The sequence below is a fragment of the Oncorhynchus nerka genome, linkage group LG11 (genome assembly GCF_034236695.1).
Source record: "Oncorhynchus nerka isolate Pitt River linkage group LG11, Oner_Uvic_2.0, whole genome shotgun sequence".
Classification (NCBI taxonomy): domain Eukaryota; kingdom Metazoa; phylum Chordata; class Actinopteri; order Salmoniformes; family Salmonidae; genus Oncorhynchus; species Oncorhynchus nerka.
In genome coordinates, this window is record NC_088406.1 from 38,857,752 (window position 1) to 38,884,080 (window position 26,329).

At 44.2% G+C, this 26,329-nt stretch overlaps 1 protein-coding gene across 1 annotated transcript; it reads left to right on the plus strand.

Moving 5' to 3' along the window:
- The first annotated feature begins 2,145 nt into the window (after positions 1–2,145).
- LOC115137782 (short transient receptor potential channel 4-like) lies at positions 2,146–24,767 on the plus strand. The gene is made up of 15 exons (XM_029674098.2): positions 2,146–2,325; positions 3,265–3,483; positions 8,823–8,963; positions 9,184–9,360; positions 9,757–9,957; positions 13,981–14,166; positions 16,527–16,677; positions 18,164–18,303; positions 18,945–19,088; positions 19,384–19,556; positions 19,914–20,109; positions 20,539–20,733; positions 21,402–21,443; positions 21,761–21,850; positions 22,038–24,767. Exons 1-15 carry the CDS (start codon positions 2,167–2,169, stop codon positions 22,635–22,637), a joined length of 2,814 nt encoding a protein of 937 aa, XP_029529958.2. The 5' UTR covers positions 2,146–2,166; the 3' UTR covers positions 22,638–24,767.
- Positions 24,768–26,329: the final 1,562 nt, after the last annotated feature.

Below are 26,329 nucleotides of genomic sequence, written 5' to 3' on the forward strand. Positions count from 1 at the left end.
CTGTGCAGTGTGCAGAATCATGGCCCTGCTGCCGGGCTGATGGGAAACATTCACAACTCATGCATCTGCTTTGTCTCACTGTCAATGTTAGAACTGATAGTGAGGAGAACAAAACCTAATGTTGCCGTATGTTTACATGAGCTTGTAAAACAAAGTAGGTTACCAATGATGGTGGACCAAACTGTATACTGTAAGGATTGGTTGTACAGTGTTTAATCTTATATAAGTTTTTCTACAGAAAAGCTTCTCCAATTTTTATCTTGTGGGGACTTGATGAGTTGCTCTTAGATGTTCACTAAGATTGTGAACACATCTACATGCGGATGGTAAATCCTGTAAGGATGATAAAAACGGACGAATAGTAATGAAGATTTTAGGACACACCTCACACACATACATGTCTTCAACTGAAAGCTCCACTATCAGGAAGTTCATTAATCCTTCTGTTGCTCAGTACTCCTAACTAAACTAATTGAATGTAACTCAATCATATGATTCATATTAATTCAACTAAAGTCAACTACCCCTCTTCAGTTCTCCTCTAATGTGATACAGACAACTGTTCAGCAGGAAAGTATGTTAAACTGTCAGACGCACGGCAAATGTAAAACTATGTTCAGTCCCTGTCCTCATGCACTGAAGTGAGTGTCTGTCTCTGTTTGTTTCAGGATGAACATCACCTTGGAATTCACAATATTATTTACAATATTCAGTTCCCTCAGGAATGTTCTTCAGTCCCCTCTTCGTCCTCTCTGTTGAGTCTTCCTAACTCTACCCAGAGGCTCTAACTAAAACCATCACAATTCTCTTATTTCTACTTTATTCAGATGGAGCCTAATGAAGATATTGAAGTGTCTGTCTGGTGCAGCATAATGTTGTTCACAACGTCAGCTAAATCAACCTCTTATTACAAAGTCAATGCCACGTGTTACACCTCACGAGATATTTCCTCCTCTAAATGTATTGTAAAAGGTTTGCTTAAATGAGAAAAGGATCGTTGAGTTTAATTTGCAGTGGCTTGTATATTCCTTGCGATGTTGCCATGTGCAATGTTGTCTCTGGCTGGAACAACCTTTTACGTTAAATGATCAAATCAATTAAACCAATCAATCAATTCACATGGACATGCATCTCAAAGGAAGATAGCGGATGGCGCTTCTGTATTATCCCGGCATGTTTTTCTTCTGCGAGCATACACACTCCTACTGAGTCACGAGAAGCTCCTGCAGTCTATCAACGGAAGAGCGCGCGAAGCTGGAGGCAGCGAAGAGGATGCGTGCGTCTCCGGTGGACTTGATTGCTTGCTTGGGAATGTTTTTAACGAGGTTGGATTTCCTACTCTTGAACAAATAATTGTTTCCCAAGATCACACCTCCTGAATTGTTGGAAATTCTGGAAAATGATATTTTTTTGCATGTTTGATCGCGACCAGAGAGGAAGATAGTATCAGCTTGCTCTAATTATAACGATGTTGCTTTAGGTTACATATACAGTATAGGCTACTTCTGTCAACTGGAATACCCAAAGGAACAAGGTGGAATAATTTTTATTAGTCCTATTTCTGTTCTGCAACCCACAGAAGCCCTGCTGTAGTAGGCCTATGTGTTTCAAGCAATGAAACAGACGTGTATAATTATTTGACAGGCGAATGTCATAGTCAAAACGTACTGGACTGACACGGTAAGTGTAGCTGTGTATTTTTGTTTGCTTGTCAAATGCGTGTGTATACTATATTGACATTGATGGGATGATCTGCAAACAACCACATTCAACGTTTGTGGATATTAATGGTTTCACCAAATTCAGTTATTACCAGCAGTTGTTGTTATCGTATTCATTTTAAAAATAAACTAAGAAATATGTATATTATCCAGAAAATGTATGTAAATGATTTGCTGACTTTGTTGTTAGCCTTTGGATTTTTGTTGATTTAGATTCCGCTGGACTTTTTCTTTACTGCCAAGAACGTTGGAATTAGTCAACCTGCCCTCAGGGCAATTAATACGATTTGGTATGTAAATCTGATCCACTCCATTGAGCATGACACATTACAAATCTGATTCCCCCTGTCTCTGTCCACTGCCTCCCCAAAATGTAGATTACGGGTAATCAATGTTATCCAATCTAACCTGTCTAGGTGAGTGAGATTGCCTAGCAGTAGCAGCGATGTCTCGACTGTACTACAGGAGGACAGACAACTCCTCCTACAGGGACCGGATCGCTCTGAGGATTGTCAGGGCGGAGTCTGAACTGTCTGTCCTGGAGAAGAACTACCTGGGAGCAGTGGACAAAGGAGACTATGCCTCAGTCAAACAGGCTCTAGAGGTAGGGATGAAGGGAGGAGAGGAAAGGAGGAGGGAGGAAGGAAGGGAGGGGATGGAGGAGAACGGAGACTATGCACCTCAGTCAAACAGGCTCTAGAGGTAGGGATGGAGGAAGAAGAGGAAAGGAGGAGGGAGGAAGGAAGGGAGGGGATGGAGGAGAAAGGAGACTATGCACCTCAGTCAAACAGGCTCTAGAGGTAGGGATGAAGGGAGGAGAGGAAAGGAGTACGGAGGAAGGAAGGGAGGGATGGAGGAGAAAGGAGACTATGCCTCAGTCAAACATGCTCTAGAGGTAGGGATGAAGGGAGGAGAGGAAAGGAGGAGGGAGGAAGGAAGGGAGGGGATGGAGGAGAAAGGAGACTATGCACCTCAGTCAAATAGGCTCTAGAGGTAGGGATGAAGGGAGGAGAGGAAAGGAGGATGGAGGAAGGAAGGGAGGGGATGGAGGAGAAAGGAGACTATGCACCTCAGTCAAACAGGCTCTAGAGGTAGGGATGAAGGGACGAGACGAAAGGAGGAGGGAGGAAGGAAGGAAGGGAGGGGATGGAGGAGAAAGGAGACTATGCACCTCAGTCAGACGGGCTCTGGAAGTAGGGAAGAAGGAAGGAGAGGGAGGGTTGAAGGAGTAAGGGGGAAGGGAGGGATAAAGACGTGGAGAGAGGGTGGAAGGGAGGAAGGGGGGAGAGAAGGGAGAGAGGGAAAGTATACTACACCTCCCTCCAACAAGCTTTAGAGGTAGGGATGGAGGGAGGAGTGGGAGGGGAGATGGAGGGAGGAATGGAGAGAGATGGAAGGGAGGGAGAGAGAGAGGAAGAGGGAAGGGTGGGAGGGATAAATAAGTCTCAGTTCAAGTACAACATCAATAAACATGATACAATTTGCTATCCCGATACCATATAACTAAGTAAATATCTGTTGTAATTCCCTCTCCCGCCTGTAGGAGGCAGAGATCTACTTCCGGATCAACATTAACTGTATAGACCCGTTGGGCCGCACAGCTCTGCTGATCGCTATTGAGAATGAGAACCTGGAGATTATAGAGCTGCTGCTCAGCTTTAACGTGTACGTCGGTGACGCTCTGCTACACGCCATCCGTAAAGAGGTGGTGGGGGCCGTGGAAATGCTGCTCAACCACAAGAAGCCCAGCGGGGAGAAACAGGTAGAACAGTCACAGAGTGCTTCCCAAATTGCACCCTTTTCTTGAGTGTTGGCATGCAGAACGACACACTGTCCTTGTGTTATTTACATTTACATTTAAGTCATTTAGCAGACGCTCTTATCCAGAGCGACTTACAAATTGGTGCGTTCACCTTAAGACATCCAGTGGAACAGCCACTTTACAATAGTGCATCTAAATCTTTTAAGGGGGGTGAGAAGGATTACTTTATCCTATCCTAGGTATTCCTGAAAGAGGTGGGGTTTCAGGTGTCTCCGGAAGGTGGTGATTGACTCCGCTGTCCTGGCGTCGTGAGGGAGTTTGTTCCACCATTGGGGGCCAGAGCAGCGAACAGTTTTGACTGGGCTGCGCGGAACTGTACTTCCTCAGTGGTAGGGAGGCGAGCAGGCCAGAGGTGGATGAACGCAGTGCCCTTGTTTGGGTGTAGGGCCTGATCAGAGCCTGGAGGTACTGAGGTGCCGTTCCCCTCACAGCTCCGTAGGCAAGCACCATGGTCTTGTAGCAGATGCGAGCTTCAACTGGAAGCCAGTGGAGAGAGCGGAGGAGCGGGGTGACGTGAGAGAACTTGGGAAGGTTGAACACCAGACGGGCTGCGGCGTTCTGGATGAGTTGTAGGGGTTTAATGGCACAGGCAGGGAGCCCAGCCAACAGCGAGTTGCAGTAATCCAGACGGGAGATGACAAGTGCCTGGATTAGGACCTGCGCTGCTTCCTGTGTGAGGCAGGGTCGTACTCTGCGGATGTTGTAGAGCATGAACCTACAAGAACGGGCCACCGCCTTGATGTTAGTTGAGATTATCACCTACATACCAATAGGCTACCTGCTTTACAATCAGATTGGTCTTGAGAAAGGCCTTAGACCAGACATGTCGATATAGAACAGTCTCTACTAAATGCCCTCTTCTTGTTTTCCTGTGTTTTACACTACCCCATCCCCTCCCAGGCACATACTCATTCCTATAAGGATTACTTCAACCCTATTTTATTTTTCATGGAATAGATCAGCTATGAAATTAGCAGATTTGAGTCTATTAAATAACATTACTTGCATCACTTCTAATCCCGTCCCCTTCTTATATTTAGTGCACACAACCCTATAAGCCCTTATCAAAATGAGTGCACTTATATAGGGAATATGGTGCCGTTGAGACTTAGCCATGAACAGGTGAACAGAGGTATGATAAACCAGACAGGGGGAGGCTTTACTCTGCTCATCACTTTATTTAAATCACTGCTGATCCACTAAACTAGATCCTCCTCATCACATCTCCTAGCCCTCCCGCGATTCCTCTGTGTGCTGTCTGTTTACTTATACACTCGCTTCCAATAGGCAGGTACTGTCTTTCATTTGTATAGGCTACTGTATTTGTCTGATTTGTGTGTACAGTGATACATCTGTAGCCTATTGACGACATCTTGTAATGTGAAACTGTGACAAGGTTACATGGTCTCACCAGTCCTAAGGGCAGGCAGGCAGTCAGTAGGAAAAGGACAAGGTGCAAAAATAGATTTGTCTAAATAACGGTAGTGGTGGTAGAATAAATAAACATGTTGGGAAGATAGGCAAAATGACCTACAAAAACAAACGAACTAGGAGGAAAAATGTATTTCCCCGGTGCGCCAGGTAACCTAGTGGTTAAGAGCCTTGGCACAGTAACTGAAAGGTTGCTGGTTCACTGTCCTGTATGCTCTGAAGGGGAGAGTAAACATATGTGGGTGGGGAGCGAGGGAGCTCCAAGAAGCAACACACAAGGACACGGTCAAACTATTAAAAATACATGCTCAAACTGAAGGAAAATAACTTCACTAGAATCACATAGATAATTGGACACTTGCAAACAAGTATTTAACAGCGGTGCACATGTTAAAAACAGTAACAATAAAAACAGTAACATAATTAGGCCTAACTCAAGGGTGCACAAGTGAGATCGGGGCTATGGCCATCACAGGCAAAACTCTTCCTAACAAAGGATACAATATCTTGAATTATGATATTAGGCTATTTAAACTGAACCATATATCTTGAAAAAATATATTTTAGTGTGACTATTACTCTTGTTTGCAGAGGGCCAAAAATAGAATGTGAAATGTAACCGGAGGACACAGTCCTGAAATGCATACAACTTTATAAAATACACTGCATTATCAAGTATATGATTTAGCTAGTTTTAAAACATGTAACAGAACAGAATACAGTAGGTCTGACACACACACACACACACACACACACACACACACACACACACACACACACACACACACACACACACACACACACACACACACACACCTCTCCTTCTCCATCTCTACTGTATCTCCACCTCTTTTTCTCCACCTCTCTTTCTCCACCTATCTTTCTCCATATCTACTGTATCTCCACCTCTCTTTCTCCACCTCTCTTCCTCCATCTCTACTGTATCTCCACCTCTTCTTTCTCCACCTCTTCTTTCTCCACCTCTTCTTTCTCCACCTCTCTTCCTCCATCTCTACTGTATCTCCACCAGTCTTTCTCCACCTCTCTTTCTCCACCACTCTTCCTCCATCTCTACTGCATCTCCACCTCTCTTTCTCCACTACTCTTCCTCCATCTCTACTGTATCTCCACCAGTCTTTCTCCACCTCTCTTTCTCCACCACTCTTCCTCATCTCTACTGTATCTCCACCTCTCTTTCTCCACCTCTCTTTCTCTATCTCTACTGTATCTCCAACTCTCTTTCTCCACCACTCTTCCTCCATCTCTACTGTATCTCCACCAGTCTTTCTCCACCTCTCTTTCTCCACCACTCTTCCTCCATCTCTACTGCATCTCCACCTCTCTTTCTCCACCACTCTTCCTCAATCTCTACTGTATCTCCACCAGTCTTTCTCCACCTCTCTTTCTCCACCACTCTTCCTCCATCTCTACTGTATCTCCAACTCTCTTTCTCCACCTCTCTTTCTCCATCTCTTCTGAGGGAGATTAGAGATAATGATAATAAGGTCAGACTCCATCTAAATAGCATGACCTAACTGCCAGCGATGCTAGTCATTGTTTCAACATCACATCGTTAATGCATGGTCCTCTGGACCATACACAGGCACGCACACATACCATCAGGAGCATCAGGAATCAATGAGAAGAAGACCTGTGGTTTACGGGAACATCACTTAGATCTGAGTTGTTGTGATAAGGGGAACAGTAATGTAATCCTGTTAGCTAGTATTTCCTCGTACTTTACGTGAAGTGGTCACTCAAGTGCCTCTTTCCTTATTATCTCCTCCCAGAGGGAGACCAATCAGACTGTGGTTGTGTCCCAGATGGCCCCCTATACCCTATATAGTGCCCTACTTTTGACCAGAGCCTTATGATGGTGCCATTTGGGACGCACCCTAAATTATTAGACCCTGTTAATCAATCAATCAAACTGATTTATAAAGCAGATGTCACAAAGTGCTTTTACAGAAACCTAGCCTAAAACCCCAAAGAGCAGGCAATACAGATGTAGAAGCATAGTGGCTGGCTAGGAAAAACTCCCTAGAAAGGTAGGAACCTATGAAGAAAACGAGAGAGGAATCAGGCTATGAGGGGTGGCCAGTCTTCTTCTGGCTGTGCCCGGTGGAGATTATAAGAGTACATGGTCAATAAGGCAAGATCATTCTTCAAGATGATCAAACATTCATAGATGACAAGCAGGGACAAATAACAATCATAGTGATTATAGAGATATCCCAGGACAGGGCTAAGCAGGCAGGATATAGCCACACCCACATTGCTAATGCACAGCCCCCACACTACCAGAGGGATATCAACAGACCATCAACTTATTTCCCTGAGACAAGGTGGAGTATAGCCAACGAAGATCTCCCCACCGCAAGAGCTCGAGGGTGCGCAAAACCAGACAGGAAGATCACTTCAGTGACTCAACCCACTCAATTAGAGTATAGCGATACTCAAAAGTTATGCACCCCTCCTAGGGACGACATGGGAGAGCACTAGCAAGCAAGTGACTCATACGGTCAGAGGCAGAGAATCCCAGTGGAGAGAGGGGAGCCGGCCAGGTAGAGACAGCAAGGGTGGTTCGTCACTCCAGTGCCTTGGCGTTCACGTTCGCGTAAGGAGTCCATGCAATGCTTTGTAGGTTTTCAGTAAAACCTTGAAATCAGCCCTAGCCTTAACAGGAAGCCAGAGGCTTGCACTGGAATAATATGATACAAATGTTGGGTTCTAGTCAAGATTCTAGCAGGCGTATTTAGCACTAGCTGAAGTTTATTTATTGCTTTATCCTGGGTAGCCAGAGAGTAGAACGTTGCGGTAGTCTAATCTTGAAGTGACAAAATCATGGATCAGCATTTCTGCATAATGTTTTGACAAAAAAGTTTCAGATTTTTGCAATGATAAGAAGATTAAAACAATATGCTCTTTAAATATGTTTTATATGTTTGTCAAAAGAGAGATCAGGGTACGGAGTAACACCGAGATCCTTTCATAGTTTTATATGCGATGAGATTAATTGTCAGATCAAACAGCAGATCTCTTTGTTTCTTGGGACCTCTGTTTTGTCCGAGTTTAAAAGTAACAAATGTGCCACCATCCACTTCCTTTTGTCTGAAACACAGTCTTCCATGGTAGGCAATTTTGGGGCTTCGCCATGTTTCATCGAAATGTACAGTTGTGTGTTGGTATGGTGTTTCCGAATGACCTCACCAGGAGGTAGCACGTACAGCACATTTGGAAAGTATTCAGACCCCTTCCCTTTTCCACATTTTGCTACGTTACAGCCTTATTCTAAAATATCTTACATTTAAAATGTTCCTCATCAATCTATACACAATTCCACATAATATCCAAGCAAAACAGTACATTTTTTATTTTTGCAAATGTATATATATATAAACCCGATCTAACATCTCTGGAGAGACCTGAAAATAGCTGTGTGGCGACGCTCCTCATCCAACCTGACAGAGCTTGAGAGGATCTGCAGAGAAGAATGGGAGAAACTCCCCACAAACAGGTGTGCCAAGCTTGTAGTGTCATACCCAAGAAGACATGAGGCTGTAATTGCTGCCAAAAGGTGCTTCAACAAAGTACTGAGTAATGGTTTGAATACTTGTGTAAATCTGATATCAATTATTTTTTCTCTCTAACATATTTGAAAAAATGTCTAAAATAAACATTATGGTATTGATATTGATAATACTACAATGTTGTTATTAATTCAGTTTTGTCTAATTCAGTTTTCTTCTTCAGTCGATATCTGGATTGAACACATATCTTCTCTCTTGCCCATCATCATCCCTATCTGACTATAACCCTTATTTATCTCTGCCCCGCCCTCCCTCCAGGTTCCTCCCATCCTATTGGACAAGCAGTTCTCTAACTTTACTCCTGACATCACACCCATCATCCTGGCAGCTCACACCAACAACTATGAGATCATCAAACTGCTGGTGCAGAAGGGGGTGTCCATGCCCCAGCCACATGAGGTGGGTCTGAACCAGGATATATGCTACACTATGGTGTAGTACTATGGTAAATGATTAAGTACTACATGCTACAGTATGATATAGTATGTAATGTAGTACAGTACAATAGTCACAGCAGGCTACACTACACTATACAGTATGATACAATAGTAGAGTACAGTATGATAGTTACAGTACTGCCCTCCGTCCCCTAACTCTCCACTACCGGTGTGTGTTCCAGGTGCGCTGTAACTGCATGGAGTGTGTGTCCAGCTCTGATGTGGATAGTCTGCGTCACTCCCGCTCACGTCTCAACATCTACAAGGCCCTGGCCAGCCCATCACTCCTGGCCCTCTCCAGTGAAGACCCTTTCCTCACAGCCTTCCAGCTCTCCTGGGAACTACAGGAACTCAGCAAGGTGGGGGTTTTAGCAGATATTTGCTACGTTTATTTAATTGAATTCAATTGAGGTGGAGAATGAGTCAAAGAAGAGTGAGGAGTTGTCTCAGCAGTGTAAGTACTTTATAAGCAGTTTATGGACTATGAATGGACTTTATCCTCTTCATTCTTATGTGGAACACAAGGCCTCCACAAGAGAGTGCACAGACGCCCATCTTCTGCCTATTAGGAGATGGACCGTGTTGTATGACAGTGTTTTTTTTATGCTCGACTTTTAACTAACAGTTTATTCCTGTTTCAGGTGGAGAAAGAGTTTATGTCGGAGTATGAGGAGTTGTCCTGGCCGTATAAAGGTTTTATAAAGAGTTATTAACTAGTTTATTGACTGTTAACTAACAGTTTCTGTCTGTTTCAGGTAGAGAATGAGTTTAAGTCGGAGTATGAGGAGTTATCTCAGCAGTGTAAACAGTTTGCCAAGGACCTGTTGGACCAAACCAGAAGTTCCAGAGAACTAGAGCTGATCCTGAACTACAGAGATGACATCAACCCTCTACTGGATGAGAACACCAACGATCTGGCCAGACTCAAACTGGCTATCAAATACACACAGAAAGAGGTAAGACACAACCCATGTTTCCTCAGGAAGGTCAAATCAAATCAATCAAATCAAATCAAATTTTATTTGTCACATACACATGGTTAGCAGATGTTAATGCGAGTGTAGCGAAATGCTTGTGCTTCTAGTTCCGACAATGCAGTGATAACCAACAAGTAATCTAACTAACAATTCTAAAACTACTGTCTTATACACAGTGTAAGGGGATAAAGAATATGTACATAAGGATATATGAGTGAGTGATGGTACAGAGCAGCATACAGTAGATGGTATCGAGTACAGTATATACATATGAGATGAGTATGTAGACAAAGTAAACAAAGTGGCATAGTTAAAGTGGCTAGTGATACATGTATTACATAAGGATGCAGTCGATGATGTAGAGTACAGTATATACGTATGCATATGAGATGAATAATGTAGGGTAAGTAACATTATATAAGGTAGCATTGTTTAAAGTGGCTAGTGATATATTTACATCATTTCCCATCAATTCCCATTATTAAAGTGGCTGGAGTTGGGTCAGTGTCAATGACAGTGTGTTGGCAGCAGCCACTCAATGGTGGCTGTTTAACAGTCTGATAGCCTTGAGATAGAAGCTGTTTTTCAGTCTCTCAGTCCCAGCTTGGATGCACCTGTACTGACCTCGCCTTCTGGATGATAGCGGGGTGAACAGGCAGTGGTTCGGGTGGTTGATGTCCTTGATGATCTTTATGGCCTTCCTGTAACATCGGGTGGTGTAGGTGTCCTGGAGGGCAGGTAGTTTGCCCCCGGTGATGCGTTGTGCAGACCTCACTACCCTCTGGAGAGCCTTACGGTTGAGGGCGGAGCAGTTGCCGTACCAGGCGGTGATACAGCCCGCCAGGATGCTCTCGATTGTGCATCTGTAGAAGTTTGTGAGTGCTTTTGGTGACAAGCCGAATTTCTTCAGCCTCCTGAGGTTGAAGAGGCGCTGCTGCGCCTTCTTCACGACGCTGTCAGTGTGAGTGGACCAATTCAGTTTGTCTGTGATGTGTATGCCGAGGAACTTAAAACTTGCTACCCTCTCCACTACTGTTCCATCGATGTGGATAGGGGGGTGTTCCCTCTGCTGTTTCCTGAAGTCCACAATCATCTCCTTAGTTTTGTTGACGTTGAGTGTGAGGTTATTTTCCTGACACCACACTCCGAGGGCCCTCACCTCCTCCCTGTAGGCCGATCTCGTCGTTGTTGGTAATCAAGCCTACCACTGTTGTGTCGTCCGCAAACTTGATGATTGAGTTGGAGGTGTGCGTGGCCACGCAGTCGTGGGTGAACAGGGAGTACAGGAGAGGGCTCAGAACGCACCCTTGTGGGGCCCCCGTGTTGAGGATCAGCGGGGAGGAGATGTTGTTGCCTACCCTCACCACCTGGGGCGGCCCGTCAGGAAGTCCAGTACCCAGTTGCACAGGGCGGGTCGAGACCCAGGGTCTCGAGCTTGATGACGAGCTTGGAGGGTACTATGGTGTTGAATGCCGAGCTGTAGTCGATGAACAGCATTCTCACATAGGTATTCCTCTTGTCCAGGTGGGTTAGGGCAGTGTGCAGTGTGGTTGAGATTGCATCGTCTGTGGACCTATTTGGGCGGTAAGCAAATTGGAGTGGGTCTAGGGTGTCAGGTAGGGTGGAGGTGATATGGTCCTTGACTAGTCTCTCAAAGCACTTCATGATGACGGAAGTGAGTGCTACGGGGCGGTAGTCGTTTAGCTCAGTTACCTTAGCTTTCTTGGGAACAGGAACAATGGTGGCCCTCTTGAAGCATGTGGGAACAGCAGACTGGTATAGGGATTGATTGAATATGTCCGTAAACACACCGGCCAGCTGGTCTGCGCATGCTCTGAGGGCGCGGCTGGGGATGCCGTCTGGGCCTGCAGCCTTGCGAGGGTTAACACGTTTAAATGTCTTACTCACCTCGGCTGCAGTGAAGGAGAGACCGCATGTTTTCGTTGCAGGCCGTGTCAGTGGCACTGTATTGTCCTCAAAGCGGGCAAAAGTTATTTAGTCTGCCTGGGAGCAAGACATCCTGGTCCGTGACTGGGCTGGGTTTCTTCTTGTAGTCCGTGATTGACTGTAGACCCTGCCACATGCCTCTTGTGTCTGAGCCGTTGAATTGAGATTCTACTTTGTCTCTGTACTGACGCTTAGCTTGTTTAATAGCCTTGCGGAGGGAATAGCTGCACTGTTTGTATTCGGTCATGTTGCCAGACACCTTGCCCTGATTAAAAGCAGTGGTTCGCGCTTTCAGTTTCACGCGAATGCTGCCATCAATCCACGGTTTCTGGTTAGGGAATGTTTTTATCGTTGCTATGGGAACGACATCTTCAACGCACGTTCTAATGAACTCGCACACCGAATCAGCGTATTCGTCAATATTTTTATCTGCCTGTTGAAGCTCAGCCAGGTGACTCTCCCTCCCAATGTCTTTAGTACAGCTGAGGGTTTTACATGTTGTATTTCAGCGGATAAAGCATGAAGCTAATGTCTGCTGTTATCTCTAAGATAGGATTTAGAAGTAGTAGATGGCCAGATTGGGGTGGAGACTTCCTATGGGAGTTGTAATTTTGTGGTAATCACCAGGTTGTGTCTGAAAATGGCATCCTTCCTTAGTGAAACAACACATTACTGGAGCTATGTCTCAGTCTGCTGTCCAGTCCCTTGATGGGAACGTAATGAAACATAATGATAAAGTAATAAGGATGCTACTAATAGGATAATGTTTGCTTGGAATACTAACTCGCAATACATCTAAATGACACAGAAAGCAGCATGTTGCACAGGAAAACAACAACCTTGGCCATGTCCTATATGGCACCCTATTCCCTAGTACAGTTATGAAATGGAAGTTGTGAAATGTTGCCCCCTACTGAGTAGAAGGGGACACGACATCTGTACTCACGTAGAGAGTGAAGATGACAGAGAACTGCAGAAACAACACACACACTCATTGCATAATACTTTTAACCCTTTCCATGAGACGGACATTTACAGTATGACACTGCTGAAAATACACAACATGCTATATCCCTTTAGGGTTAGGGAGAGACATTTATAAGAACTCCATGTTCCTGTTTGAAAGAGTTACTGTCCGTCAAATCTGTTCCTCATGAAACATTGTTATGTTTTTCTCTCTGGGAGATTTGATTGAACCATCTGCGCTGCTCTGTGTGACGGTGAGGTTAATCTCAGTCTAACCGAATTACGAACAAATTACAACCAAATGGATCCCCGTCACTTAGAGCAGGGCATTGTGGGGTATGAGGTCATCAGTGATGTCATCAGTCAGAGAGCGACTGAGACAGAGAGTGTTTTAGATGGTCCCTGAGGCAGTCAGTGTTCCTTATCAAACCTTGTGAGCAGAGGCAGATCTGAAAGAAATGCCCTTTTCACAGTACTGAGCCTAGTTGAGCCAAGCTGTAATGGTCTTGTTACACATCCACCGCAGTTCCTGGAACTGTGCTGACAAGGACAATATGAAGAGAAAGCATCCGGCGCAGCGCAGTACAGTGTGTGAGGAGGATATTAGAGAGGAACAAAGATGCCAAGGAGGGACACTTGGGACCAGGGCAGGGACAGCTGGTAACACTCACCAGAATGATCAGGATGATTAAGGTCTGGAGGTGCTGCTGGACTAAACCAGACTAAACAGTCATTGACTGCAGCCCAAATGGCACATAGGGTGTAATTTGGACCTCCTCCATTAGCTGAGTGTGTTTACTGCTGTACCCAACTGTCCAACTCTCAGTATGCTCTATGCTGTACTCAACTGCCCAGGCTTGCTTAAGATGTGCCTGTTTTCGTGTCAGTTGTTTGTCAATGTGGAGTGAAAAGTAAATGAGAAAGAGATGTAAACATTGTGAAGTTGCATTAGACACACGTCTCCACTAACAACTAATTAGTAATGTATCATTAAGGCTGACTCCCTCCCTCCCCCCTACTATTTGCCCTCTCCTTTGCTCCCTCCCTCCTTTGTCCTCTCTTTTCCTCCCTTCAATCTCCCTCCTCCAGTTTGTAGCACAGCCTAACTGTCAGCAGCTGCTTGCGTCTCGTTGGTATGATGAGTTCCCTGGGTGGAGGCGTCGTCACTGGGCAGGGAAGTTCCTAACCTGTGTCTTCATCGGCCTCCTCTTCCCCCTCTTATCCCTCTGCTACCTGGTCTCGCCTAAGAGCCGCTATGGACACTTCATCAGGCAAGTAGCCTAGAGGTCAGATAGGCAGGCCAGCAACCGAAGGGATGCCAGTTTGAATCCCTGGTCTGATGGGAAAAATCTGTTAGGAAGCTGAATTTCTGTTGGACCTATTGGTCAAGTACAGTTTTTTTTTTTATTGCTTAAGCACAATTTTCACAACACCACACACCCAATTAGCAAAACACTACAGATCCTTTGCAAAATTAAACACTCTTGTAAAAACTATACACTTCTTTTTAAAAACCACACTTTGTTACCATATGAAACACACACGTTTCACATTACTATACTTTGTTTGCACGAGTTACACTTTGCTGTGATAAACCTGAAACCCTTTTAGCACTTCTACTTCCCTATGATTAGAGTAGGCTACTATCAACAAAGTACAAATATAATGTCAATTCACCAAACACTACACAAGACCAATGTTGCAGACTGAAGAAACTCATTTCTCAATACGCCAAAAATGTTGACATGGAGATTCATAATACTGTAACCAAACGTCAATTTACGTATTGTAAGTTTAAAAAAAATAACTAGACATTGTCTCTTTGCCTAGCTGGATCTGGCCAGAGAATTTCATCAACGTCGCAGGCAATGTTGTCATTAGCAAGACACCTTGGAAAGAAACGTCTTGAATGACGAATCCATCCTTGCATTGCTGCTACCTCCATCTGGTCACAGGCCTCCTCCATGGCTTGGATGAGGGGTACCTCAACCTGGAGACGGAGATCATATACCTTCCACCGCCATGCCGAGAAAAACTCTTCTATAGGGTTGAGGAATGGAGACTATGGTGGAAGATATAGGACAGTGAAATGTGGATGTTGCTGAAACCAGTTCTGAACCAGACCAGAGCGGTGGAAAGACACATTGTCCCAGACAACAATGTATTGCATATGATCGATTTGATTTGCTGCTGTTATGTTGTGCAATTGGTCCAAGAATGTAAGTATGAGTGCTGTGTTGTAAGGGCCCATATGGGCATGGCGGTGGAGGACCCCATTCTGTGTAATGGCTGCACAGAGTGTTATATTACCCCCACGTTGCCCTGGGACATTGACTATAGCCCTGTGGCCAATGATGTTTCTTCCCCTCCTTCGTGTTCTCGTCAGGTTGAACCCAGCCTCCTCTACGTAAATGAACTCATGCTGGATCTCCTCTCCATCCATTCGTAAAAAATTCTGAAAAACAGTGTCAAGCAAAATTGTGTAGTTCAGTGTAGATCTAGTATACATATTACAGTACAGTAAAAGATTATGAGACAGTATGCAAGATCACACTGCTAAAGTGAATACATACCTCTGCATAATCATGCCGCAGTCGTTTCACCCTTTCGGAATTGCGCTCGAAAGGCACTCGATAAATTTGCTTCATTTTAATGTTTTTTTCTTTCAGATGCGTGCCAGTGTTGATGTTGAGACCTGATGGATATCGTTGAAAATAGCGTGGTTATTGACAATGTTAGCTTGGAGCTACTTGAGTGTTATAGCATTGTTGGTCAAAACCATGTTTACTATCTCCCTCTCTTGCTGTTCTGTGAACATAGGAGGCCTTCCCCTTTGTCGTCCCTGACCCTCAATCCTATGTAGGAAAAAATAAAAAAAATAAAAGTATACAATAGTACAGTAATTTTACAGGAAATGGTAACAGAAGTGCTGTTAGTGCATAGAATACAGTACTGTAAGCAGTTACTGAAACAGTGCAGATGTTTTTGATATGATGATATTTTTACAATACCTATTTTCCAGTCTAAATGTTCTCATCACACTTGCCACTGTATATCGGCTTAGATTTGGCTGTACTCGCAGTCCAGCCTCCCTCAGCGTCAGGCCGTGGTTGACAACGTGGTCAACCAGTGTTGCGCAGATCTCATTTGTCAGAGTCGGTCCTCTTTGAGCACCTTCTTGGCGTCTTCTTCCTCATCCTCGTTGTCTTACTTTTTCTCTGACTCTTTCCATTGTGCTTGAAGACCGATGAACTCACCTGCTGCTTTTTATAGTGCTCATACACCTGATTGGTGTGTCTACAATTAAGCAAACGAGTGTTTGCACACCTGATGACTGTGTTGAACCAATAGGTTGGACGGTGTGGTAATCTGACAGTCAGTGCTTTGGTATTACAAGGACGTGACATGATAGATGTTTGTGTGTAATGTATGTTAAGTGTGTTTAGTGTTTTGCAAATCACTGTGTGTAGAGTTTTGCAACAAGTGTGAGGTTGACAATGTGCTTATAGTTGTGCAAATATGGGCTGATGTTTTGCTTCTTGAGTGTAAGGTTTTGCTAATAGTGTACTACTTAATTTTAGTGTTTAAGCAATCCAAAAAAACTGTAAGTAATCTTCTTCTTCCTCATTAGGAAGCCCTTCATCAAGTTTATCTGCCACACAACGTCATATCTCACCTTCCTGTTCCTCCTGCTGCTGGCCTCCCAGCACATCGTCTCTACAGACCCTAACAGACAGGGGCCGCCTCCTACTGTGGTGGAATGGATGATACTACCCTGGGTACTGGGTAAGAAAGTGTGTGTGTGTGTGTGTGTGTGTGTGTTTTACGTGCGCAGAGTTGCACAACATGGTTGATCAAGAAAGGAAAGACTTGGACACGTGCTTCATTGATACAAACAACATGTCAACTCCACAGAAGGTCAGCTGACAATAGAGTCATTTGAGACATACCAAGTAGACTGCTATTGATGTTAATGATAGTTGATGACAATTCTGACAGGAAATGGAGGAAACCAAGCTTGTGTTTCAGCCAAATACTCTATCAACCGTTTACACCTGGTTTTCATGCATTGAACGCACACTGCATTGTCAGACAACCCAGCACATGGGTGTCCTATGTAACTTCCATTATGGTGTTCTGTAGGATCTTCATTTGAGCCAGTTTGCTACAACAGGAAACAAATCCTGCAGTCTAGGAAATGTGAATTATTATGTGGGTTATAATTAATGGACATTTTGATAGGGGTTGATACATTTTTCATTAGGGCAAACTTTAGAAGCCTTGTTAAAACTCAAATACACTACAAGTTTGCATTTCCTGCTATGCAGGAACATCCTCAGAAAACAAAAAAGTGATACAATGAAGATCCTACATCTGTACACACACATGCATACTGAGTCACTTTACCCTGCCTTGTACATATCTCCCTGAAATACTGATATGATCTGGTACTGGTACTCCCTGTATATAGCTCCATTCAGTGTATTTTGTTCCGCTTGTGTTACTAATTATTATAATAGTTTAACTCTGCAAGCATTTCAAGATTATGTCTTGTATTTGGCGCATGTGACAAATACAATTTGATTTGATTTTAACACTCCCTCTTCACCTGAGGAATGTGGCTGTAGATCAGAGAAGTGAGACAAATCAAATCAAAATCAAATCAAATGTATTTATATAGCCCTTCGTATATCAGCTGATATCTCAAAGTGCTGTACAGAAACCCAGTCTAAAACCCCAAACAGCAAGCAATGCAGGTGTAGAAGCAAGATGGCTAGGAAAAACTCCCTAGAAAGGCCAAAACCTAGGAAGAAACCTAGAGAGGAACCAGGCTATGTGGGGTGGCCAGTCCTCTTCTGGCTGTGCCGGGTGGAGATTATAACAGAACATGGCCAAGATGTTCAAATGTTCATAAATGACCAGCATGGTCGAATAATAATAAGGCAGAACAGTTGAAACTGGAGCAGCAGCACGGTCAGGTGGACTGGGGACAGCAAGGAGTCATCATGAGACAGACATGATAAATTAGCTCTGTCGGGCATCAGACAGGCATGACAACCCTAACCCTAGGACTGCGTCCCAAATGGCACCATTTTCCCAATTTAGATCACTACTTTTGACCAGGCCCCCACAGGCCCTCTTCAAAAGTAGTGCACTATAAAGGGAATAGGGTGAGCTACATAGGGCTCAGGTCAAAGTAATGCACTTTGTAAGAGACAAGGTGCTATTTGGGACATTATCATAACCTGCTGGTCTGTTCTCTGTCCTGTAGGCTTCATCTGGACAGAGATTAAACAGATGTGGGATGGAGGGTTCCAGGACTACATCCATGACTGGTGGAACCTCATGGACTTTGTTATGAACTCTCTGTACCTGGCTACCATCTCTTTGAAGTTCGTTGCCTATGTCAAGGTATGATGGTTGTTGTGTACGAGATAATATGAAATACGCTTGAAATACCCCCTCTCCCACAGTAGACTCTGATCTGTCCCCTCTGTGTCTCCCTCTCTCCCACAGTAGACTCTGACCTATCCCCTCTGTGTCTCCCTCTCTCCCACAGTAGACTCTGACCTGTCCCCTCTGTGTCTCCCTCTCTCCCACTGTGTCTCCCTCTCTCCCACAGTAGACTCTGACCTGTCCCCTCTGTGTCTCCCTCTCTCCCACAGTAGACTCTGACCTGTCCCCTCTGTGTCTCCCTCTCTCCCACAGTAGACTCTGACCTGTCCCCTCTGTGTCTCCCTCTCTCCCACAGTAGACTCTGACCTGTCCCCTCTGTGTCTCCCTCTCTCCCACTGTAGACTCTAACCTGTCCCCTCTGTGTCTCCCTCTCTCCCACAGTAGACTCTGACCTGTCCCCTCTGTGTCTCCCTCTCTCCCACTGTAGACTCTGACCTGTCCCCTCTGTGTCTCCCTCTCTCCCACAGTAGACTCTGACCTGTCCCCTCTGTGTCTCCCTCTCTCCCACTGTAGACTCTGACCTGTCCCCTCTGTGTCTCCCTCTCTCCCACTGTAGACTCTGACCTGTCCCCTCTGTGTCTCCCTCTCTCCCACAGTACAGTGGCTTCAGGGCCAGGAACGAATGGCAGATGTGGCATCCTACCCTGGTAGCAGAGGCTGTGTTTGCCATTGCTAACATCTTCAGCTCCATCCGCCTCATCTCTCTGTTTACAGCTAACTCCCACCTGGGACCTCTACAGGTCAGGATTATCATACAACTGCATTTCTGTCATTATGTCCAGGAGTATATGTATTAAACATCTTAGAGTAGGATTACTGATTGAGGATTAGTTTTTCCTTTTAATTCGCAATGAATAATGTTACATGGTCAGGGGAGGACCTGATCCTATATCAGCAATCATACTCTGATAAGATTGGTACATATGGCCCCTGATCTGTAAAGCACTTTGAGCTGCAATTTATTGTATGAAAGGTTCAAGTTTATGATGATGACGACTATGATGATGAATATGATGATAATCCTCATTATTCCAGATCTCTCTGGGCAGGATGCTGCTGGACATCCTTAAGTTCCTGTTTATCTACTGCCTGGTGCTTCTGGCCTTCGCTAACGGACTCAACCAGCTCTACTTCTACTACGAGACAGACGAGGGACTAAAGGGATGCAAGGGCATCCGCTGCGCAACACAGAACAACGCTTTCTCAACGTTAGTAAAGACCATGCCATTATAATGTGTTTGTTTGTAAAGTTTTGGTTGGGCTGCAAAATTCTGGTAACTTTCCCAATATTCCCAGAATCAGGAGGCAATTATCATTTTTGTAATTTAGGTGGATATGTATGTTTTGACAATTACCTGGATTGTGGCAAAAGTAGAATGGTAGCCTGTTATGATAAATTGACTATTCTTGTAATTCCTGCTTACCTTATATTTAGAAACATAACCCTTCCTCTCTCATCCCTTTCTACTCTCTCGCTTTCTCTCTCTCATCCCTTTCTACTCTCTCTCTCCTCCTTTTTCTACTCTCTCTCTCTCTCTCTCTCTCTCTCTCTCTCTCTCCTTTAGGTTGTTTGAGACGCTCCAGTCGTTGTTCTGGTCTATCTTTGGGTTGATCAGTCTGTATGTGACCAACGTGGAGGCAGATCACCAGTTCACAGAGTTTGTAGGGGCCACCATGTTTGGAACCTATAATGTCATCTCTCTGGTGGTTCTACTCAACATGCTGATCGCCATGATGAACAACTCCTACCAACACATCGCTGTGAGTGTAACCCTAACCCTAACCTTAACCCTAACACTAACCCCAGCCATGATGAACAACTTAACACATCACTGTGAGTGTAACCCTAACCTTAACCCTAACACCAACCCCAGCCATGATGAACAACTTAACCCATCACTGTGAGTGTAACCCTAACCTTAACCCCAACACTAACCCCAGCCATGATGAACAACTTAACACATCACTGTGAGTGTAACCCTAACCTTAACTCTAACACTAACCCTAGCCATGATGAACAACTGCTACCAACACATTGCTTTGAGTCTTACTCTATCACTGGAATGCAAAATCATTCATTCATTCACTTGTTTGTTTATGAGTCCAACAACCTGTCTGCTGTCATTTAATATCACACAGTTTTGTTCATATCACTTGTTCAGTTGCTTAGCATGTGTTGTTTCTGTTCAGGATCATGCAGACATTGAGTGGAAGTTTGCAAGAACCAAGTTGTGGATGAGTTACTTTGAAGAGGGGGGGACTCTGCCTTCTCCATTCAACATCATCCCTAGCCCCAAGTCAATCTGGTACTTCATCTGCTGGATCAGGAAACACCTCTTCAAGATCACCAGGGCCAAGAAAACAGAAACATTTGGAACCATAGGGGTGAGGATGTGGTCTCTAGTCTACATCAACAGTACTTTTACTGAACAGTAGGGTTGCAAAATTCTAGTGAAATTACTGGAGTTCTGCAACTCCACTGACCAGCTTCCAGTTGAAACTCCTTCTCTTCTCTGGTCTCAGTGGGTTGTTCACAACGAATTATCATGAATGAAATGACCTGTTCTTCCCAGAATGGTTAGACGTGCATCATGAGACAACTGTTCTGATAGCATCAGCAGTTAGAAGTTAAAGGGATAGTTTGGGATTTTGGCAATGAACCATTTTTATGTCTCTGCATCCAGTATGAAGGAAGTTAGAGGTAGTTTCACAAACCAATACTAACTAGCATACGCGCTAGCTTAGCGAAAAAGACGTAGCCCAAAGACGGGAAGTCTTCTCATACAGCTAGTTAGCATTGGCTCACAAAACCACCTCTACCTTCCTTCATACTGGATCCAGAGACATTACAATGGTATCCACGAGTTCATCTGACTCTGGAGAAGAAGATAAAGGGCTTCATTGCCCAAATCCCAAACTATCCCTTTAACAGAGAATGGGCAGGTGATGACAGCGCTAACTGGCCAACTCTCTACCAAGCAGGAAATCACATGAACTGATTAGTCATGCTGCGTGGTGTGCTTTTGGAGTAAATTAATGTTCCTCTTTTGTAGAGACGGGCTGCCTTAAACGTAAGAACAAACCACCAGTATCAGGTATTTATGTGTTTCTTTTTTCAATATAAAATTCATTGTTTCAGTTTTCAATGTGTTTCATTCTGTAGATGCACATATTTTGACCTTGATTTTTCCCCAAATGGCACCCTATTCTCTATATAATGCACTACTTTTATGGCCATGGTCAAAAGTTATGCACTACAGTATATAGGGAATAGGATGCCATTTGGAACACATCCCTGTACCTGTCCACTCTCAGGGTGATGTTTTCCATATTATCGCCAGAAGTTGTTAGTAACCCAGCAGTGGATGTATTTGATAGGATTTTATCAACCTGTGGACTGTGTTGTTTTCAGGAGGTTTTGAGGAACCTGGTGAAGAGATATGTAGCAGCCATGATCAGAGATGCCAAGACAGAGGAAGGACTGACTGAGGAGAACTTTAAGGTAAGGTTTCCTCTGACATTACACATGTATTTACATTTGTTTCTCTATCCAGCACCAGACAGGGACTACAGAAGAACAATAAGAATTGTTTCTAACTCCAGCAATGAATGTTGATTAATGTGCACTGTCCACTGTAAATGTCATAAATAGATAAACAAGTTGTATGTGTGTATGTTTCTTTCCCCAGGAGCTGAAGCAGGACATCTCCAGCTTTAGGTATGAGGTCCTCGGGATGATGAAGGGGAAGGTGGGGCCCGGAGGTGGGGGCGTGGCAGAAAGTAAACCCAGTGAAGAGGCAGGGGCCTCCATTCTGGTCTACTCTGACCACTCCTTCAAGTACTCCCCCAAGTTCTCCCCAGCCACGCCTAAGACCAACATGTTTCCCGACACCACATCCATACTCCAGCAGAGGGCAGCCCTCTCCTCCACCTCCACATCCCCTTCCACCTCTCAGGGCTTGAACCGACTGGTCAACGGCTCTGTGCTACCCTCTTGGGCCTCCACTGACACCTCCTCCAGCCCCACCTCCTCCACTCCCATCTCCTCTTCCTCCTCCACTCCCATCTCCTCTTCCTCCTCCACTCCCATCCAATGCTCCACTAAAGACAGGCTGGCCAGGAAAGACTTTCCCAAAGACATCTGTGACTTTGGGCTCTACTCTGTGTCTGAGGAGATGGGAGAAGTTGACCTGGAGGAGCTGGACTGTGATGGAGAGAAGGAGGAGCAGGGTGGAGCGAGGGAGAGGACGTGTACAGAGAAGGAAGAGAACGAAGGGAGGGGAGAGTGAAGAGAGAAGGAGGAGCAGGGTGGAGCGAGGGAGAGGACGTGTACAGAGAAGGAAGAAAACGAAGAGAGGGGAGAGAGTCCATGTTAAAACAGACTGTTGAGGATGAGACTTAGAAGGACTTATTTTAATGTATCATTATGATGCGTCTTCATGGAGGCCTGTGTAGTAGCTCGCCTTGCTTCTCCAGAAAGGATTCAGCTCTCAGACTAATATATTCTGGTCTATAAGACAGAATGTATAAGCTGGAAAACAGGAGACAAGAAGTCTGTTTCTTGGTCTGTGTCCCAAATAGCACCCTATTCTCTATATAGTGTACTGCATTTGACCAGGGGACAAAAGGGCTCTGGCCAAAAGTTGTGCACTGTGTAGGGAATAGGATGTCATGTGGAACAAGCAGATAAGACGTCATTCTCCGACCAGGATTTCTGGAAAACCTGGGAATTTGGGGAAAGTTACTGGAGTTTTGCCAACCTATACTGTACGTGATAGACCTATCAGTATTTTATTAACAGACCCTGTCTCTGCTGCTTCTCCCAGTCAGCCCCCTGCTATTTGCAAAACAATATAACTAGTTGGATGATGCTGTCTAGTCTATTATCTCGGGTGTTTCCCAAAAGGCACCTTATTCCCTATATAGTGCACTACTTTTGACCAGAGCCCTATGGGGCAACACCTGGAGAAGTATGCAGGTGTTCGCAGGGCTACTCCTGATGCTCGCAGGGCTACTCCTGATGCTTGCAGCGCTACTCCTGCCCCCCTCCAACCAAGCCTTCACATGCCCTGTCTGCCACTGCAGCTGGAAATCCAGGATTGGGCTCCACCACCACCAGAAGACCAGAAGTAGGGCCTACAGAAGATTGGTTTTCTATGCAAGCGAGTAAGACCTTTAGAAGCAACGTTTTCTTTCAAGTGAAATCGCACAAGAGATGCTATACTGTACATGTAGGGGAGAGTGGGGTAAGTTGAGCCCCCCTTGTTTCTAGGGAACCATACACCAAATGAATAATTGGACCAAATGTTTAGGAAGAGGTAATTTTATGGATTCTGTGAAGGAAGATGCATGGGAAAATTAGTGAGCAAAAATGGATTTTCACCAAGTCAAATAAATGTATTGTGTTAGAGGTTTCATGATGCTTGTATCTAAACAAAAGTAGATCATTTTAAGATTGTTCTATACATCAGTTGAGGTTATAGGCTGCAATATGAAGTCCTAAACCTAGCATGAAAGTACATCCTAGTAGCTGTGTTGGCTAATATGTCAAAATGTTTGCCTTGGTGTAGGTTGAGCCAATGGCAAGTTGAGCAGATTGAAATGTTTTCTTCCCAGGCCTATTGCAAGGCATTATCGCTGGGATAGGAGGTAACAACAGAGACTGGCCTATGTTAATAGTGCTTTAAAATGTACATTGTTTTTTAGGTGTTAAGCCTGTGTTAAAAGATGCTTAAACTTATTTAAAGACAAAAAATTGATTTTAATTGTGTTAAAGATAGACATGGTTTTAAAAAGTTAGTGGTAATATTTCATTCAGTACAGAAATGTGAAGGCGGCTTAACTTACCCTGTCCTGTAGCACAACTTACCCCATACCCAAGGTAAGTTGTGCCAAGAGACCACTTTTTCTGGACAAGCTATGTTTTTAAAACTGTAATGTTTATTAATGAATTATTTCCAGGGATACACAACATCCTGAAATATATGTAGATATCTTTGTTAGAAATAATACTATATTTCCCTTGACGGAGTGATACTGAATGTAAAAAATGGCTCAACTTACCCCACTCTCCCCTACAACTGAATGTTGACATGGCTTAGCTTGTGAAATCTAATTCCTTAGCAGTTAGCTTTTGTGAGGAATTCCCCACGGTCTTACCATATGATGCTATACTCAGTACTGACATTAACACTGCACACTAACTCAGCTCCCAGCATCCCATTGTTAACCTTAACATAATACTGCATTCACATATGAAATATTAAATTGTATTCTGTTATTCTGATATGTGAGTTGGTTAGATATGTATAATTTCTGAGGGAGTGCTAATGTTGCCAGTATTTTTATTGTATTTTATTTCTGGCATTCATTCAAGCTCCAGAGGGCTATACAACATGAATCAATAAACATAATATGTTTTTAACATAAATGATTTGAAGTCAGCATCACCATCCTTTCAATAGACAGTGAGAGTTTCTCACATACATATCACCATTCCTCATTCAGCTTTTTGCACTTCAATGGATAAGATCTGCTGGAGTGTCCCATCTACTCATTAGATCTCTGTATCCATGGTAACATGAATTGGAAGAATCCTTTTCTATTATTTTAATGCATTGAACCTTTATTTAACTAGGCAAGTCTATTATGAAGGTACTTCACTGCTACTTCGGACTAGTTAAGGTCACACAGAGGAACCCTGTCTTGGATGATACTATTTTCCTCCGATCGTCTGACATTTAAAAAAAATATTGTTTATGATAGGATAGATATGTACAGTTTGGGAGATAGACATAAAGGATTTAAGGGCACAGACAGACAGCTGAGCCGGGACTCAAACCCCCGTTGCCCTGTCGCACTATGGGCTGTGGTGAACATTTGTGCACTTTATAGGGAATAGGTTACCATTTCAGAGTCAGACATAGCCAGTCTTCCCTGCTGCTCCTCTCCCCAGTCACTCAGTGTTCCAGCAGTCTGCTGGCCTTTACAGGGAAAAGTCACACTGCATGTGTTAAATGAGTTGACCAGCCTGGGTGTTAAAACACTGTCATTACTCTCTCATCTAACAGGGACATGCTGCTCCGGGAGATTGCCTGGTAACTCTGGCTAATGGAAATACTTAATTATGGATTGTAGAGTGAATTGATTGTAGATTGTTTAATAGGATTCTAAACTCTATCAAATCACCATGGATGTGGTGGATGTTTGGCTTGACAATGACAGAGATTGGAGTCAGGAAACCCTGATTTTGGACTATGGGCTGTAAACAACTGCCTGCATTCTCCACCGTATGCGTCATAAACTGTGAGTGTTCAGGGGACGTGCACTGTGTAGTTTCTGGTGTGTATACTGTGTACTGTGTAGTTTCCACTGTTTGTGCAGAATCTAGTGAACAGTAGGCGTGTTCTGTTCATCTAACCAGATAGAGAGAGAGACTGCCCTCCCCGACGGTAGGGTTATCTCTATGGTCCTGCCAACCTCGCATATCGCTGTCTCTCATAGTGCATGTGAGGCAACTCAAAACAATGATTGACTTGTTAGTTGGTTTTGTTTGGTGCAGACTCAACTCTTCAATGAGCTCTGAGAAATAATTTGATTCGATTGCCCCATTTCCAAAGGTACAGTAAAGTTGCACAGCTCATTTTAAAAATGTCATTACAAACACATGCAAACAATCAACAGATAATAGAAATAATTGATCTTGTTCCTTTCTGTTAGAAGTTAAGTGATAACAGACCCATATCACCAACAAACACTTATGAGGGCTCTCTTACACAAACACTTATGAGGGCTCTCTTACACAAACACTTATGAGGGCTCTCTTACACAAACACTTATGAGGGCTCTCTTCCACAAACACTGGTATGAGGGCTCTCTTACACAAACACTGTTGTGAGGGCTCTCTTACACAAACACTGGTATGAGGGCTCTCTTACACAAACACTGTTATGAGGACTCTCTTACACAAACACTGGTATGA

Bases quoted from the DNA above. Each gene is read 5' to 3' on its own strand.
- LOC115137782 (XM_029674098.2), top strand. From the start codon at position 2,167: ATGTCTCGACTGTACTACAGGAGGACAGACAACTCCTCCTACAGGGAC. The intron at 8,964-9,183 runs GTGGGTCTGAAC...TGTGTGTTCCAG, and splicing joins CCATGCCCCAGCCACATGAG to GTGCGCTGTAACTGCATGGA. The intron at 19,089-19,383 runs GTCAGGATTATC...TCATTATTCCAG, and splicing joins CCCACCTGGGACCTCTACAG to ATCTCTCTGGGCAGGATGCT.